The 18609-nt window shown below is 40.5% G+C and overlaps 1 protein-coding gene across 2 annotated transcripts; it reads left to right on the forward strand.

Annotated features, from left to right (window-relative positions):
* Positions 1–4289: 4289 nt before the first annotated feature.
* On the forward strand, positions 4290–12744 carry LOC119481665 (carboxypeptidase Z-like). Of its 2 annotated transcripts, none has more exons than XM_037758794.1 (11): positions 4290–4714; positions 5168–5198; positions 5752–6128; positions 7763–7990; positions 8077–8309; positions 9539–9700; positions 9857–10015; positions 10257–10392; positions 10597–10736; positions 11200–11299; positions 11767–12744. In XM_037758794.1, exons 1-11 carry the CDS (start codon positions 4633–4635, stop codon positions 12123–12125), a joined length of 2007 nt encoding a protein of 668 aa, XP_037614722.1. In that variant the 5' UTR covers positions 4290–4632; the 3' UTR covers positions 12126–12744. The 2 variants fall into 2 exon arrangements, with proteins under 2 accessions (XP_037614722.1, XP_037614721.1); XM_037758793.1 differs by having other exon boundaries at positions 4295–4714; positions 5168–5204; positions 5754–6128.
* The last annotated feature ends 5865 nt before the right edge of the window (positions 12745–18609 follow it).

Here is an 18609-nt window from a genome sequence, read left to right on the forward strand (position 1 = left end):
CAGGAGGCAGAGATAATGTGATCACTGACTACACAGACAACACTTGTTAGCAGGATCAATTCATTATTGGTTTTGGTCTCGTCATGGGATTTGTTGACAACATAGAACATCACCAGACTTATCCTTTTAAAGGTGCAGTGTGTAGGATTTGGCGGCATCTAGCGGTGAGGTTGCAGATTGCAACCAGGTGAAACTTCTCCCGTGTGCCAGGCGTGTAGGAGAACTTGAAACGTGAATACACGAATGGCCCTCTCTAGAACCAGTGTTTGGTTTGTCTGTTCTGGGCTACTGTAGAAACATGGCGGCCGGCTCCTTGAAGAGGACTCGCTCCGTATGTAGATATAAACGGCTCATTTTAAGCTAACGAAAACACACCGATTCATATTTTCAGGTGATTATACGCTACAGAAAACATACTTATTAATATTATATATTGCCAATAGATTCCCCAAAATGCTACACACTGTTCCTTTAAGTGTGAGTTTGTAACTGAATGTACTAGAGATAGCCCACTTTTGACTGAAATGCGTTTCTATGGATATTTACATGATGTTATTATATATTTTGCACTGTACAGGAACAACTTTTTTTGTCTAGATAAAAAGGGAAGCAATGTGATGTAGCATAGGAACGCTTTCAAAGTGCTTTAAACACACTGTTTTGTGTTTGTGCCAGATTTGAATATGTGACTTTTTCAGCGGTTCTATACTTTAACCAGAATAGCTTTATTATTATTAAAAAAAATCTGTTTCTTTGGACGTACTTCATGCACATGTATTTTTCCTCCTGTAAGCCACTTGCTGTTCTTTGGCAGTGTGATTAGCTATTAGTGGAATATGTGCAATAAAAGCTGTCAATTATAAAGCTATTAGAAATATTAATGTTTTCACATTAATGTTATTGAATTTAGATAATGCCCTTGTAAGTTTGTAAATCAAATTCAAGCAGTACGGATAAAAGTCTTGGACACTAAATGACAAATAGGGCTTTTAATCAAACGATAGATGAGGATAATGGGGAAATGATCTATTGAATATTTGATTGATGGATACAGGTACACATGAAAGGAAACATAATTTGTTTTTCTCAAATAAAAGCTCTTTTGGTTCCTTGTTCACCACCAGCTAGTCGTCTGTTTCTGCATCGCATTGTTCCATATCCATCTGCCTCGTGGCCCTCATTATATCATAGATGATATATGGTGTAAATGTCTCTGCAGCAGCATTATTGCCAAGTGTAATTAAAGAGACGGGTCAAAGATCATTTTTGCCAATTACTGATTCTGATTTATTCTGACTCAGACTTAATTTGATGCATGGAAACAGACCAACGGTAATTATTTGCAGCATGTTAAGTGGAGGAATCTCCATTGTTTTGTGGCTAACTCAACCACCGGCACCTCTTAATTTGAGCAGTTCACGCTAAAAGCAGCTCAAGGTCGTACCGAAGCCGGGGTTATGGCTACATTAACAAATCATCTAATTAACCCCAATCATCAGAAAGTGCTAAAGGAGAAAGTGGTGATTAAAACTGCTCAAATGGAAAATGTATGCATAGAAAAATGTGTCACGGCTGCTGAAGTTTAAAAGGACAACAACTGAGTCAACTGAGTGAGTTTAAAGAGTGTCAACCAACTCTTCAAAGTATATTCTCAAGTATATATTGCCGTTCACGTAATAACGTGCACAATAAATCACCATGTTAAGGATCTAATTCATATTCCTGATTTAGGATACAGTAGTATTTCTTGCTGGCACCACCCTCGACTCACTCCACTCATTACAGCCAGAGGGCCGAGCTCGCTATCGAGACGCTCTATCCAGTGTTGAACCCAGGGGTCCTGCGCCCGCCCGCCTGTCTGCGTGATGAATAATCATGCTTCCCATTATGCTAATTCAGATCAGCTTAGCTTGAAGGAGAGAAGACCCTATAATTAGTTGAATGGGTAAAACAAGCTCAATGTAATGATGCCCTATGTAGGTAGCATGACAAAATGTTCTCTGTGTGTGTGAATAATTGTCTCCCGGCACATCAAATTAGGATGTAGAGCGGTTCACTCGACGGTGAAGTTTAGAAATCAGGTCAGGTGGCAATCACCTCGGCTGAGTCTTGAAGCAAATTAAGTGTTCTTTTGAGACAATCAAAGGTTTTGTTCTGTTTCACGACTATGTTGGTGGTAATTTTTTAGATTCATTGTTCTATTGTGTTTAATTTTAAGGCTTGTTTGCTTGATTGCCAGGTAGCCTATCAGAGCTAGTGGGATTATGGCTGCAGCTTCCACCCCCTCAGCTGCACCCAAGCTTCCTCCATTTTGCTTAAATGTTGATTTTCTGTCTCTAAGATGGAGTTTAATGGCAAAAGCTTGACCCAAAAAGAATCCAGACTTAGATTATGCTCCAAATTGCATACTTTTTCATTTTACTTTTACATATTGAAGCTGCCCTTACAAAGTAGCCCACGTATTGTTGCATGCAGTATGCATACAATTGTGACATACTACTTTGCGCCATGAACTTTGACCCTCTTACTCATATATCTGGTGTTCAGAGGATTGTGGTTCAGAATAGCCAGAAACGCATGTTGGCTTGAATAAATGCGACCAGATGTAATAAGACATCCTGGTATTTATGGCATACTGCATTTGATATGCTATGTTACGTCGGAGTATTAGGGCCACATTGAGGAAAATAAATAAATCTTAGATTTCGAGAATAAAGTCATAATATTACGAGAATAAAGTCAGAAGTTTACGAGAAAAATAGTAGTATTATTAGAATAAAGTCATTGTAAAGTTGTAATTTTACGTGTTATTTTAGAGGGGAAATAGAGCAACGTGCCGCCTGTGTGAAAAAGATTGTGCAAGAAACTGTGTTTATTCCGAAGAAAGAACCAAACGGACCTGGGGGAAATTGCCTCTTTTGTGGAGGAGGAAATTACTTTTTTCCTCCTAAAGTTATGACTTTATTCTCGTAATATTACAACTTTTTTCTTGTAACGTTATGACTTTATTCTCGTAATATTACAACTTTTTTCTCGTAAAGTTATGACTTTATTCTCGTAATATTACGACTTTTTTTCTCCTAAAGTTATGACTTTATTCTCGTAATATTACGACTTTTTTTCTCCTAAAGTTATGACTTTATTCTCGTAATATAACGACTTTTTTCTCGTTAAGTTATGACTTTATTCACGTAATATTATAACTTTTTTCTTGTAACGTTATGACTTTATTCTCATAATATTACGACTTTTTTCTCGTTAAATTATGACTTTATTCTCGTAATATTACGACTTTTTTTCTCGATAAGTTATGACTTTATTCTCGTAATATTACGACTTTTTTTCTCGTAAGGTTATGACTTTATTCTCGTAATATTAAGACTTTTTTCTCCTGAAGTTGTGACTTTATTCTCATAATATTACGACTTTTTTCCCCTAAAGTTATGACTTTATTCTCCTAATATTACGACTTTTTTCTCCTAAAGTTATGACTTTATTCTCGTAATATTACGACTTTTTTCTTGTTAAGTTATGACTTTATTCACGTAATATTCTAACTTTTTTCTTGTAACGTTATGACTTTATTCTCATAATATTACGACTTTTTTCTCGTTAAATTATGACTTTATTCTCGTAATATTACGACTTTTTTTCTCGTAAGGTTATGACTTTATTCTCGTAATATTAAGACTTTTTTCTCCTGAAGTTGTGACTTTATTCTCATAATATTACGACTTTTTTCCCCTAAAGTTATGACTTTATTCTCCTAATATTACGACTTTTTTCTCGTTAAGTTATGACTTTATTCTTGTAATATTACGACTTTTTCTTGAAATAGTATGACTTTATCTCATAATATTACAACGTTTTTTTTTCTTAAAAAAGTATGACTTTATTCTCATAATATTACGACTTTATTCTCGAAATCTCTGATTTAATTTCTTTCCTCAATGTGGCCATATTACTCCGTCATAGGTTTTAACACTAACATACATCTAATTTTCAAAATTAAGCTAAGTAGCCAAAAGAGAGATAAAATGGGTGCAACAAAATTGCTAATATGAATTGAATAATGTTATCTTCATATAGCAGCCCCAAACAGGCATCTTTAATGACAATCATTTTCCCTCCCGCCAATTAAGGACCTGTTTGCCAAACAAGGTCACGTGACTCAAGAGGGCGACTATTGGAGGAAGGACGTCACTCCAATTAAGCCATGCAATTAAGACAGGTGAGAATATTAAATGAACATATCTAAGGGGACACTTTAATTCATTTTAAGTCAGAGTCAGAAATTCTTCTGGAGCAAAAAGTCAACAACTAAACTTAAAAGTGTGGAAAAAAATCAGAAATATGTCTGCATGCTGCCTTTTTTAATTTAACAAAACCTCCGTCGTTCTTATTTTCATTTCACAATGTCCCTACCTCACCTCGGAGCCACTTCCTCTGTAACTTGATAGTTGACCGTAATACGTGTAATAAAGTGGGAGCAGTTCAAGGGGAATTTGTGCTGCAGACTTTGGGACATTGACGCACACACACCCTCTGGCTGGCTGCTGCTGCAGACTGTCTGTATGTGTGTGTGTGTGTGAGAGGTGCCACATCGAAACGGAATAGAATAAACTCTGGAAAATGCGCATCATGCTGCTGATCCTGCTGCAGATGTTGGTCCTTGTGTCGTCTGCTCCTCCACGGTGTGACCCAGGATTTAGAGGTAAAGTTATTTTTTGTAACTTTATATGATGATTTTATTATTATTATTATTATGCGTGCATCTGGAACCTGCAGCTGCAGGAGTTGGACATATTTTCCTGTGCAGACTGTAGTTTTCTAGATCTAGACTTTCATGCAGTAAATCTTATGAAAAATGCTTGTTTGTAACTTTTTTAAAGACACAAAATGATAGTGATTAGTTGGCCTATAGCTTGTCAAATGGTACTTCCAGATGAAAGCATGCTTTTCAACCTTAATGATGCATAATCCTGTATAATATGTTGAACTTCTAGTGACTAAATGACACTATTATAGACAGATTTTAGAAAGTTGCTGAAGTATAACCAGAAGAAACAACATGGTATTTTTGTAGGCCACATTGAAGCATTTGCATTTGAGACCACTCTGCCATCTGGTGTCTGCTTTATTATGACTTGCTGATGTGTCTTTGCAGGACTGTGCAAGCCAATGGAAGTGGAAGAAAAAAAAACGTAAGTACTCTTGGAGCTTGGAGGAAGAGTGAGTGATTACTTGCATTAGCTTTTTTGTCTCATATTGTAGCGGCTGATCATCTCTCTGGACTCTTTAACTCCATAAATTGGAGCTTTTCTTTGACATTTGAGCGCATACTTTTTCACACTGGTGAATGATCAGGCTCTAAATCTCCCTGACAGGTCAAGTGTTTTTACGGTTACATCCCTGTGAGTCAGTGTTTTTAACAACAACAAAAAAAAAGGATGAGATCATAAGTCTCACTGGGTGTAGTCTTAATGGAATCAGGCCCGAAAGCCATAAGAAAGACCATCATGTGTATTTTTAGATGATCAATTGCAGTATGAAATATTCAAATTCTAATTTCCAGAGATAATAGAAATATTTGGAGCAAGATGATTGAAGACAGCACAGTGAGGCTCATCATTAAGTGTGTGACAGATGGAGATACATGTCTTGATCCCTTAGAAATGAGATTGATAAAGTTAAAGCTACACTTTTTCATGTTTCTAAGTTTACTTTTAAAATGTTCCTCATTTCTACCTCAGCCAAATGCACAGATATGCTACTGTCCTACTGCGACGACATGTCCTACACTCAGACCATGTTCCCGAACATCCTTGGCCACAAGACCCGCGAGGACGCCGAGGCCGGCGCCGAGTACCTCCTCATGAGCGTGGTCGAGTCTCTCCTCGGCGGAGAGTGCAACCCGGAGATCCGCATGCTGGGCTGCTCCGTGTTGGCGCCTCGCTGCGAGATGGGGAAGGTGCTGAAGCCCTGCCGCACCACCTGCGAGACGGTGCAGAAAAGATGCAGCCACGCTTTCGACGCGATAGAGATGGCGTGGCCCTACTTCCTGGACTGCGATCGCTTCTTCGTCGGAGAACAAGAGGGGTGTTATGACCCGCTGGAGGACCTCCGAGGTGAGAACTAACATCATTGGTATTGTGACCTTAGTTTTGTTCTGTTACTGTAATGCCTATTTGTCGCCTCAAATGTTTCCAGAAACATCTTGTAGTGCGCGGTTTAGCTGTAAAATGAGAACGTTTGTGACCCGGCAGCCGTATTGAGATCTGTTGAGGAAATACCAAGCACCGCCCACATGGCGAGAGCACAGCCAATAGGAACGCTCTCTCTCTGAAATGACCTGTGATTGGTCAAAGTCTCCCAATCACGGGCTAGATTTTTTAAAGTCTGAAAACAGAGCCATGAGGAGGTGCAGAAGTCTCTCAAAACACTTGAATTACAATATCCTGAAAGGTTATTATGGAATTTTTTCCCAATTATGCCAAAATAATTGTTGCCTACTGAAGCTTTAATATTTAATATTTAGTTTTTTATCTTTGTATCTTCTTCCGCAAGAGAAAACACAAGCCCTTTGAGTTTCAGTAGAGCATCTGGCATCTGGTTTCGTACACACATGCTCATGTGGCTCACCTCAAAATAAACTCCCCACTGCAACGCCTTATTTCTCCACATAAACCCTCACTCACACTGGGTCTCGTGGCTACTGTCATATGTGTTTATTAGCAGCCTATCCGTATAAACGGCGCCTCAATGCACCACAGAAAAACAAACGTTGTCTGACGGTATTTCTTTAAAAAACGAATGTAAAGTCCAAAACTGGTTTCTAAAGAAGAAAAAAAAGGTACTGCTGCCCTTTGCAGCAGAAATCATGTGTGAGCCATGTGAGAGCGCGAACAGCAGGAACTTATGCAGGACAGAAGGAACTCATTTTAGCATTTAGTCATATAATTTGTGCGTTTTTGTACAGTAAAATTCGTACACGGAGTCTTAAAGTCGACCAATGAAATTAACTACTCTGTCTTAACCTGCTAGTGTTTCAATTTTTATTGTAATGCAAAACCTTTTCAGCCATGTCGAATTTAGTTCAGATGTCTGGCAGCAGGTTGGACCTGTGATTATTCCCATATTCACATTAATTTCAAACTGATGTCCTTGTTCCTGTTTTGATATCATGTGACCTGAATTTCTTCACACAGTAATCCTTTACAGTACTGTATGCACCTAACTTTGCATGCTACACACAATACACACAAAAGACACTTTGGTGAAAAGTGGGTGTAATATTTCGCCTCACTTTATGTAAATGTTGTCATTTCTTAACATCTTAGATTAAGTGCGTCTGAACCTACAATTATATACTTATAATAATAGTTTTACAGCGTGCCAATCATTGCATTGAAACCAGTTGTTGTCTTCGAGGTCATTTGAATCTGGCAGCACGAAGGTTTAATGTGCTCCATGTGGTTTTATTGGTTTCTGCTAAGTGTGAATACAAAAATAAGGGCAGACATCAGCCGGTTTACCAGTTTAACACGTCAGCTGAAATAAGCACATTTTGGTCTTACTGTATATCGTCTTTCCACACTCTCTTTTTTGTCTCTGCCGTACATACCAGACTCTTCAAACGCTCTATTTATAGCCTGGCAGCCTCACAAGAATGTCGACAGCTTTTATAGATCTCAAACGTGGCTGGTCCCGGTCAGATCCGTTGATCAAAACTGATAAGACTATGTTGTGTTTTTCTTTACAGCGGAGCAGGATGCCGAGGCCGTTGACAGCATGGAATTTCTTCCTGCCGAGGAGCCCGCCACCGCGATAAAGTTCACCTTTTACTCCAACGCTCAGATGAACAGCATCTTGAAGAAAACTGAGGAGCAATGCTCCGACATCGCGAGAACCTACAGCATCGGCCGCAGCATGGAGGGCAGGGAGCTGCTCGTGATCGAGTTCTCCAACAACCCCGGCCAACATGAACTGCGTGAGTAAAACTCGTCAAAGTCTGCGTAAATCTTTTTCATTATGAAGGAAGTTAAGACCAGTTCCTGTAAATGTGACCCTCTGCAGTCGAGCCAGAGGTGAAGTACATCGGCAACATGCACGGAAATGAAGTCCTGGGCCGCCAGCTGCTGATCTACCTGGCTCAGTACATGTGCTCAGAGTATCTGCTGGGGAGCGAGCGCATCCAGACTCTCATCAACACCACCCGCATCCACATCCTGCCCTCCATGAACCCTGACGGATACGAGGTGGCAGTTTCTGGACTCGAGGACAATAACTACAATGATGATGAGGAGGAGGTCAGTTCTCCACAGTTACATCCATTTATCGCTGTGCAGTTTGAGCCATGTTTGTTTTTTTAATACATTTGGAAAAACCAACCTAACATCCTAATGATCCACTCATCCTTGTTAACTGTTACAGTTAAACAACACAGGGCTCCAGACCAACTTTTTACATTGGTTGCACTGGTGCGCCTAACTTTTTCATTTAGGTGTACCCAAAATTTTCCACCCTCCCTTTTGGCGCCGCAATTATACATTTTAAGCGTTACTTTTCTGTCAATTCCCATTGGTAATTTCTCAACACATTATGTAAAAATGATTGTAAACAGGAATAAAGGTGCAGATAAATGTTTTGGAGTCAGATGAGGCAATCACCGCCAAAGATGTTGGGTCAAAAGAGCACTGTAAGTAAGGAGTCCAAGGGGTTCTGCTTTACGCCTCTGGCCCGCGTGGCGAACGAGAGTAGATGGAGAAAACGCGTAAAACCCCACGCCAGGCTTTGATGCTCACAGTACTACTGTGTGAAAATGCCCCAAGGCCGGGTTTCAGTGCAATCCACATGTTTACATACTTATGTTGGTATAAGAGTAGCAGTACTAGTAGTAGTAGTGTTATTAAATGTACACAGTGTCACACACACACACTTTTTGCCCTCCCCATTTGTGACATGATTCCGGCGCCTCTAATCAGGATTAGGCATCTTACTGTGGACCGGGGAGACAGGTGGTGGTGGAGCAGTTACCTCCACCGATGATGTCGGGTCTGGGCTTGGCCGATCAGGGCTGCGGGACAGGTGTTTTACGGGCACCGCAGCATTTCTCTTGGTGAAAAAAACAATCAATAGTTCTTTTCATTTTGAATTACCGGTATGTTTTATGGTTGCTCGAGGAGGAGATCAGGGTGTTGTTTCACACATACACACACAGAGACAGACCTGCTAAATGTCAGACGCGACCAATGAAAGTGTTTAGTCACACATGAAAAATATTTGGTCGCATGTGTGACTAAAGTGGTCGCACTCTGGAGCCCTAGATCATGTGGAACTTGTCAATATTTTCTCAGTTTTCTCAGAGTTTATAGACTAAACAATTCACTAATTGAAAAAAAAAATGGTTGTCTTGTAAGTGTTGTAAATATTCGCAAGCAGCAAGCGAGATAGTGTTGAAATTAATCCAGATATTCATTGAAATCATTGAATAATATTTTTCTAATTTTCTAAAACACACATTTGTAACTTCCCTCAGGGTCCCAGATATGATACTTGGAACATCGGCCGGAGTAACGCTCAAAACCTTGACCTGAACAGAAACTTCCCCGATCTGACATCCGTCGCTTACGGCCGCCGCAGACAGAAGGGCTACCGCACCGACCACATCCCAATCCCAGACTATTACTGGTTTGGTAAGGTACAGTATGAATCCTTATCCATATATGTCATGATGTCAGTGAATGATCTTTTATAGCCTAATGGGCTATATAAGCTGAGGAACCGCTCTACCACTTTAAATAAACCTGATTTGTTTCATTTCTCGGTCCGAATAAGTCTTAATGCTGCAATCCAGGTTGCACCAGAGACTTACGCTGTCATGAAATGGATCCGCTCCATCCCGTTCGTGCTCTCCGCTAACTTCCACGGCGGGGACCTGGTGGCGTCCTACCCCTACGATCTGTCCAAACACCCGCTGGAGCACAACATGTTCTCCGCAACACCGGACGACAAGGTGAATGGGCTCCTTGGAACACGTCACGAGTCAAAACTGCACAAAATAAAGGAAGAATAACACGACATAACTTTGATAATCTTTAAATGAATAACTTAAAATACGATGAAAGTGAATATGGCTTTGACATACATCCAAATAATCTTGGACATATTTCAGAACTTAATGTTAGTATCTTCTCATCATCTGTAAAGAACTTTAAAGAAGAGAAAAAATAACCCTCAGGTTTTTTGTTCTGTAGGTATTCAAGCTTCTTGCAAGAACATATGCAAACGCCCATGAGACGATGTCCAATGAAAACGCCCAGTGTGGACCGGCTCGTAGGCACAGTAAAAAAGGAACCGTTAATGGAGCCGAGTGGGCCAGCATCGCAGGTGGTGAGTTGAAAAAGTGAACATTATTCCTCAGTAACAAGCGTTATTAATGTCTGACTCTGAAATGAAATGTTCGATGAAGCCACTAGAGGTTGCTGTAAGATCAGGGAAGCGGGTGAGGAGGAACCTCTGAGAGGTGTAGGGCAAAGGTCAGCACGCTTTCTCATAGGTTTCTGGGTAAAGCGGGTTTTTTTTGTCTTCTGTCAGGCATGCAAGACTTCAACTATCTTCACACCAACTGTTTTGAGATAACCGTGGAGCTGGGTTGTGATAAATTCCCCGCTGAAGAGGAACTGTTTATCGGCTGGCATGAAAACCACGAGGCTTTAATCGCATTTATTGAAGCGGTAAGAACATGATCGATGTTCCATTTTTCAGTTTTCTTATTTTTGTTGATATCGTGGTGTTTGGCTTAGGGATGCATCGATCCATTACCAATGTATTGGATCTTTTTCAAAAACACTTGGAGGCTATGAGCTACTATGTAATAACATGAGCTCCTAATAATGGGGCTTTTATGCTGTGAGAATTGAAATACAGAATAATAACTGCTGGCAAATATTGCTTAACAAGCAGTATTGTGGAGGGGGATTCAGCAGCCTGAAGCAGCTGGATAAATGTGTCACCACTGATTTTTTTTCATGACAGGGACTAAGAAACAGTTTCTAATGTCGGCGCTGACACCAATCCAACGTGTCAGATCGATGGATTCCTAAGTTTGGCTGCACAGATGTTAACAAAACCACGAGTAGATGATGATCTCTCATTATTTAATATAGTAAACTTGCATTTTAAAATGATGTTCCTCAGGCCCATCGAGGTATCAAAGGACTCGTAAAAGACGAGGAGGGAAATGTGGTCCAAGGTGCACGAATATCAGTCGGAGGAATACGGCACGACGTTACTACAGGTAATAAATATCAGCTGCTAACATGATGCACCATTTTTTTTCACAGATGAATTAGCCAAAGCTATGACAATAGATTTGTTTCCTTGGACATTTTCCAAGTTGTTGTGGCCAACATGACACATTTTGTTCTGATAAGGGGCACTCCCGCCATTTAGTATCACACTTCCATAACTCTGTAAACATGCAGCTGTTTTAGAGATATCCAATGGCAAACACTTTGCAAGTTTCAAAAATGGGAGTCTTTCCCATTTCTACCATCCATCCTATTTAACATGAATGCTGCACTAGACCCTCCATGCCTGGTATTCACCCATGTCTGTCACATTTTGTAGCACAGGCTTTCCCAGTGATGAGTATATAGTGTCAAATTGGTGCAGTGCCCTTTCAAAAAAAACAAACGCAGTCCTACTCAACTTTAAGCATGTAAATGAAAGTCCCAAACACTCCGCCTCCTTCTTCCTGCCCAGCTCAAAACGGAGACTACTGGCGCCTCCTCACCCCTGGCATCCACATCGTCAGCGCCTCGGCCCCGGGCTACACCAAAGCCGTGAAGAAAGTCCATCTGCCTCGTAGCATGCAGGCAGCAGGCCGGGTGGACTTTGTGCTGCAGAAAGCTGCGTTTGAGCTCGACACGCAAGAGGAGGACGACGCCATCCTGGCAATGGGCACCTACGACCGCTTCGACCCTTATAACCAGTACGAGCGCTACACCCTGATGGCTGATTTGAGCCAAGACCGTGAGGAGAGAGCGGAGAAGCCCTGGTGGTGGAACTACTTTAACCTGCCGGGAGGCCTTGCGCCAACATGGCTGCTCAAGCACTATTAGAGCTTTCATGGTATCTCTTTCTACAGTATACACACAAACCGAGCTATATCGTCTAATGAATGTGCTGCTTTTTTATTGATGTTACACGGCAGGAAAGTGTAAAAGCTCGCTGGCTGGCCTTCGTGTTAGCTTTTACACTTTTACCTACGTGTGCTCTGTTTTGGTCCCAAGTCAATTAACTTCACCATGATGTTTTATAACAATTTTACAGCAGAAATAAAGACCTTTTATGTCAATTATTGTATATAGTCACAATGTGAATCCTTCACACCCTTCTTTTAAATATCTTGGGAAAGTAAGTTTATTTGTACTGCTACTTTCAAACAAGAACAACCTAAAAAAAAGGAAAATAAATATGTTGAAAAAGCATACTCTGATAATTTATTTTCCCCAAATAACCCATCTTCATTCAAGCATTAGACTTTTAGTATGTGATTAAACCAGGTGGCCACTAGGGGGCAGGCTGAGTCAACTTCTGGCCCGAGTTACTGCAAACCATGAAGTCTGGTTATTCTTCCACATAGTGTGTACTATTTGTAAAATTAACTGAAATAGTTCTGTGTCTTGAGCGTTGTGCTGAGTCAGAGTTTTGTATTAAAGACTCCTGATATCTTTTGCATTCCTTCTGGTCATTTGTTTCCGTGCCGTATAGGTTACACATCTTGAATGTATTTGAATTGAATGTATAACAACAAATAAGAACGTACAAAAGTTATACCTATTTTTAAGTATTTAAAAACCTTATGACCCCTTAAATTGAACCATTGTCAACTTGGAGTCCTTATTACATTAGACCTATGTCAATAAGCGGTGAGCGGTTCCACTAAGGATTGATTATCCCCTCTCTGGATGTTCTATTTGTAAAAAGTTTTAAGAGGTAAAAACGTCCAGTTGTTCGACAAAAAGCAAGCAAAGCAAAAAAACAAATACAATTATATGTAACAGAAATATGTTTTGTCTTGTGACCCCTCAGCTTTATCTTGTGACTCCACTCTTATCTAAACTTTTAAAACTCTCTTTAAAACAGCTACAATCTGCCCTCAACATTAATCCTTTTATGACCTGAATCATCTGTCAATATATAATTACACATCCTCCTCCCACACACCTGAGCAGGAAGGATGTTTGGTAAACTTTCAGCTAATTTCTGTTTGTGTATATTTCCTTCCTTCAGCTGTATGGGGGAGCTAATCCACACCTTAAATACTTCCTGCTGTAGGAATCTCATCCAGCATGTTTTGACTTGTACAAGTTCCTATGATAACTTCTATAGCCTTAAAACCACTAGATCTACAAAATAATGACAGACAAGAAAGGAAACAACTAACTAAACACGGGGATTTCGTTTATGATTGCCAAATAGAATAGGTCTATTTGCGGAGTCTATTAAAAAAGGAAGGTAGCGCGCTAAGAACCAAGTCGAGAACTGACAAAAAGCCCCTTTTCCACCGCAGGAACTTCCCCCCAGAACCAGGAACCTTTTGAGGAACTCATTGTGTTTCGACCACAGGGACCAGGGTCTAAATTAAGCTCCAGGGACATTTTCTGGGGACTTTTTACCCCCCCAAAAAGGACCTCGTCGGGGGGGTAGTATTTTCTGAAAGTACAGGAACTTTCAGGGTGGAGTTTGCATCCAACGTGCATCAGTAAATACTATGCAGCAGTAAATGTCGTCGCAGAACGATAAGACCTAAGGTTTATTTTTTTCAACCGCTATGGAAACGCAGACAACAATGGGCTGAAGGAACCTTTTAATTCCTTGAAAAGTAGTCCTGGGAATAAAATTACCAGGAAACTTCTTGGTGTAAACGGGGCTCAAGAGGCAGAAAAAGAGGGTGTGAGTGTGTTGTACTGCAACCACACTGGAGGATCTGCTTGATAGAATCGAGAATATAAGAAAAAGATAAAGAGCGAAGCCACATTTGTCACATGCAGCTAAAAATCAACCACCACAACAACAACAACGCAAGTTCACCTTAGTAAAGCCAAGCGGACACAAGATCGCCACAATGAAAAGTAGTACAAAATGGAGTGTAAGTGTGCAAGAGCGTTGCCAGCCTCGGGGTCCAGTGAAGTCCCAAATCTTATAAACAAACCAGCTTTTTCTGTAAGGTCATGAAAGAAGCATGGGAAAAGGAAATTACCCCCGCACAAAGGTCGAGGAATACTATTGCACAATCGTAGAGAGAAAAGTCTGCTCGGTGAACTAGTTGACCCATGACGAGTCAGTGAAAAAAATACCAGGCTTCTCAGGGGATTTACAAAACACAAACACATGATTTGGCATCAAACCCGCTCAGCCAAACAGCAGAGGAGAGACCTCCATCTACACTAGAGCTGGATAATACTGTACATTGCCCCACTAACACATAAGAGACTGTCAGATGGCATCAACAATGACTTTTTCCATGACATACAAGCATTCATTATATACTGTAAAGGCATTACGGTGCCTGGAAATTGGTATTGTCATGGCTGGGAGGATGATCTCCCTCATGGTATAGTAGTGGATGTAATATTAAAGGTACAACAGAGTCCTTTCAGCCTCATCTTGTGGCCTTCCTCAGCTGACAGTGTTGCTCAGTTGCCATAGAGATTGTTTAGGCATTTCGCTCATGTGATAACAAGCGGTTGTACATACAACTTTACATACAACGTCTTTTCGTAATACCAGAGATTGATGTTTTTACCAGCCGAGAGAGCGTGTGGCTGGTATTGTTTTCACCTTGTGAGTCTGTGTGTGTCATCATGGCACAGGGCTGGAGCACTTGAGTCCGGTCTTGGTCTCGAGTCCACTTTTTTGAAGTCTTGCACTCGTCTTGGACCCGTGTCCTGTTGAAGTCGGAATAGTCTTGGTCTCGGCTATTGAGAAATTGGTCGCGCTGTTGTTCTACATCTGTAGATTAAGCGTTTTTTAACATTAAACAACTGCATCCCTAATTGGCCCCCCCACTTTACACCCCTGGCCCGATTTAGCGGCTGGTAAGACGCAAGATGGTCTCTAGTTCTTTCTGTTTCTAGGCCCATTGTTTTGCATTTTCTTTCCCTGTAGTGTCTGTATACAGATCTTGAGAACAACAGGACATGATACAGAGTCTGCACTGGTTAGCTGGTTGAAAACTTAAGTAGAAATTTACTTTCTCCTGTTTTCTTTGCACATAGTAATTTCATGAATCAGCCGAACATTCACTCACTTTAGAGGTTACTTTACAATGTTTCTTTATGTCTTTTGTTGCTATAGTACGTTAGGGGTGTAAAAAAATATCAATACTCTCGAGTATGGCGATATTATGTTTTGTGATACTGTATAGATCTCAAAAACACTGTATCCAGCTTTTAATTATTAGTTTACATGCAAAGATTTGTGGCAGACAATGGCTCAGATTGCACAAAAAGTGCTGCTACAGTATGATGTTGGATGTTACAGGGATTGTGACGAATGCAAATGTAGATCAGGATCAGGTGTGTTCTGTATACTATGACAGTTTTCCTCGCAACATATTGAATCGTAACCATTGTATCATGATACGTATCGTATAGTAAGTGTGTATGTGCACATTGATTCAATGCTTACACATTACATTTAATCACATTATATGAGAGGAACAAAATGGGTTTACTCCTGATTCAAAAGCCATTTGCTTCGATGTAGAGAATGCACTTAAGAATCAAATGAATATATGATGAGCTGTGTAATGCTGCGAGCATACATCTGGCATGAAGAGAGCCATAAGACTTTAAAGTTGTACATCAAGTGCCTGTCTAAAGATATCTGATATGCTCTGTTTGAATCTCACAGGTGGATCTTTTTGTGACATTCTGAGATTTTATGAGAAAACTTGCACATTTAGGTGCAGGTGCAGTAAGTGTATCTGTCAGTTAGCTAAGAAAAGGTTGCTCCATTGCTCCACAAATTAGCCTCTTTAAGGAATGTTGAAACTTGACGTTAGTGCCGCACACAATCCCTCCCACAGACGGTGGAGAGTGATGGGTCTGAAGTCGAACCCAAATCAAACACGGTGTCAAACAGGCCGGTGCCTCTCTCTGTATGAATGACTGGTTTTACTTGTCACATGCTTTTTTAGTGAACATACGACAATCCCTGCGTAGGATTGACCCTGTTTGCTTTTCTGGGACCGGTTCCTCGAGCCGCCCATGTCAGGTGGGGTGCCGGCTGGGTCACCAATTACTTGTTGAGGCTGAGAAAGTAGCATAGAGCCGCCCTGAGCTGCCATGTTGTATTAGCTTCATGCTGCTGGCAAGTAGGTAAGAAACGCCTCGTTTCAGTTCAGTGAAGCTGTTCTCAAAGGAGCTTTAATACGCTTATGTCCTACTCAAGATCAGTTTGTAACTATGACTATTTATGAACGCTCAGTCCACCATGTGAATATAGTGCCACCATATCACAGCAGTGGCTACTTTTATTTCATTCATTTTTTATTCTCTCATTAGCTGATTTTAATGTATGACTGACACCGTGCAAGTGTTAAATGTATGAAACTATTTTTCATTATTTTTAATATTTGTAAACAAAATTGGATGGTTTACCATAATTTGAACCAAGCAAACTTTATTTATATAGCACTCAGCACTTGTGAACAGAAGTTACAAAGTGCTTTAAATGAGGAAGAAAAGTGGAGAGAGGGCGATAGAAGAGACAGAGTGGACAATATACTGTATTAAAGATGAGAAAAAGTTATAGATTTAAGATAGAGACAAATATTAAAGCATTACTTTCAATCCGCAAATCTTTCGCATCACAAATTAACAACTAGCTTTACTGTAAATGGACATTATGCTGATTGGTTTGTGTTGTGGTTTAGGCGTTAAAACACTTCCCTCATGAATTCAATATAATCTAAAATAGTAATTAAAGGAACAGTGTGGAACATTTAAGGGAATCTATTGACAGAAATTGAATATAATATTAACGAGAATGGCACTCAAAGTGCCAAGGTGCCCGAATACGATTGCCCCCCCCGCTCCGTTCAGCTTGCGCCATCATCCACGTGTGTTTTTGTTACGTTGATATCAGCTGTACGAAGCGGAGCATTGTAGAACACTTCATTCAAACTGGACAGACACAAAATAAAACTCACCTAAACTGTCGTTGTTACTCTTTCCAGCAATCACCAAGTGTGCTTTGGTCAAACTCAACTATAACTTCACAGAGATATATTTGAAAAAATGCCAAATCTACAGTTGTCCCCCCCCTCACCCGCTCTCTCTCTCTGTCTCTCTCTCTCTGAAGGAAAAAGGCGGGGTCATGTGTCATCAACGCGCCATCAGTTACACTGCGTATGTGTTATACCCAGAGGTCTTAATGTTCTGGCTGATCGGAATCCTTAAAAAAATTCATGAATCCGGATCATGAGCCGGATCGCCACCAAAATCTAATGGATTGTTCATTTTGCCACACCCCACCCCTCCGAAACATTTCATTCAAATCCCTCGCTAACTTTTGGACTAATCCTGCTAACAGACAAACAAACAAACCAACGCCGGTGAAAACATAACCTTCAATTCCCTTGGCCTTGGCGGAGGTAATAAGTATGTTTTCTTTGTGTATTATCACCTGAAAATAAGAATCTATGTGGTTTCGTTTATATCTACATACGGAGAGGGTCCTCTTCACTGAGCCGGTGGCCATGTTTCTACAGTATCCCAGAACGGACAAACCAAACACTGGCTCTAGATAGAGACATTCACGTTTTTGCGTTGGCCACCGTAGTTCTCCTACACGCTTGGCACACGGGAGAAGTTTCAGTTGGTTGCAATCTGCAACCACACTGCTAGATACCGCCAGATCCTACACACTGCACCTTTAAGAGGCTTAGAAATAAAAAAAAATGGGTGCCACCAAACCTGGTGGCACATGCCATCAACCAGCAATGTCTTTCAGTTTTTGTTGTTAAGTTTACGTCTTTCCTGTCAGCACTGTAAGACAATTATAAAACTGATATTTGAAGAATTTTATCATTATGCATAAATATGCCACAGAACAGTGAACACAGAACAGTGTTTTCAGTGGGGTCAGGACCCCTCCAAGTCGCAAGATAGACCAACTTGAGGGAGATAAAGTATATAGTGCAGATTCAGTCACTCCATTCAAACATAAAACAACAAATGTATTTTCCCTCCACCCAACAACAGCACTTCAAATAAAGTTGTGCACAGATACGGAGTTTGTTCTTACAAATGCAAGCGGTAGAAATGAATTAGCAGTAGAAGCTGACTCTGCGGAGAGCAGTATTTAAGATGCAGCGCACGATTTCAAAGACAAATTGTATTCCTTGTTAACAGCTACAGGCTTTCTAACAGTATAAAATATAGATTGCAGTCTTCCTTCAGTTCTTTCTACTTTTGAGTTCCGCAAAGGAGCTTTCCATGTTAGCAAGTGCAAACTGGATCACTGTAGTAAATGTAATATTTAATAAGTATTTTACCTGCCAGCAAAGCGAGAATGCAAAAGTTTTGATACATG

The sequence above is a fragment of the Sebastes umbrosus genome, chromosome 22 (assembly GCF_015220745.1).
Source record: "Sebastes umbrosus isolate fSebUmb1 chromosome 22, fSebUmb1.pri, whole genome shotgun sequence".
NCBI classification, from domain to species: domain Eukaryota; kingdom Metazoa; phylum Chordata; class Actinopteri; order Perciformes; family Sebastidae; genus Sebastes; species Sebastes umbrosus.

Coding starts and splice junctions, on each gene's coding strand:
- LOC119481665 (XM_037758794.1), top strand. CDS start 4,633: ATGCGCATCATGCTGCTGATCCTGCTGCAGATGTTGGTCCTTGTGTCG. Junction 8,310..9,538: donor ACAATGATGATGAGGAGGAG/GTCAGTTCTCCA, acceptor AACTTCCCTCAG/GGTCCCAGATATGATACTTG. Junction 10,393..10,596: donor GTGGGCCAGCATCGCAGGTG/GTGAGTTGAAAA, acceptor GTCTTCTGTCAG/GCATGCAAGACTTCAACTAT.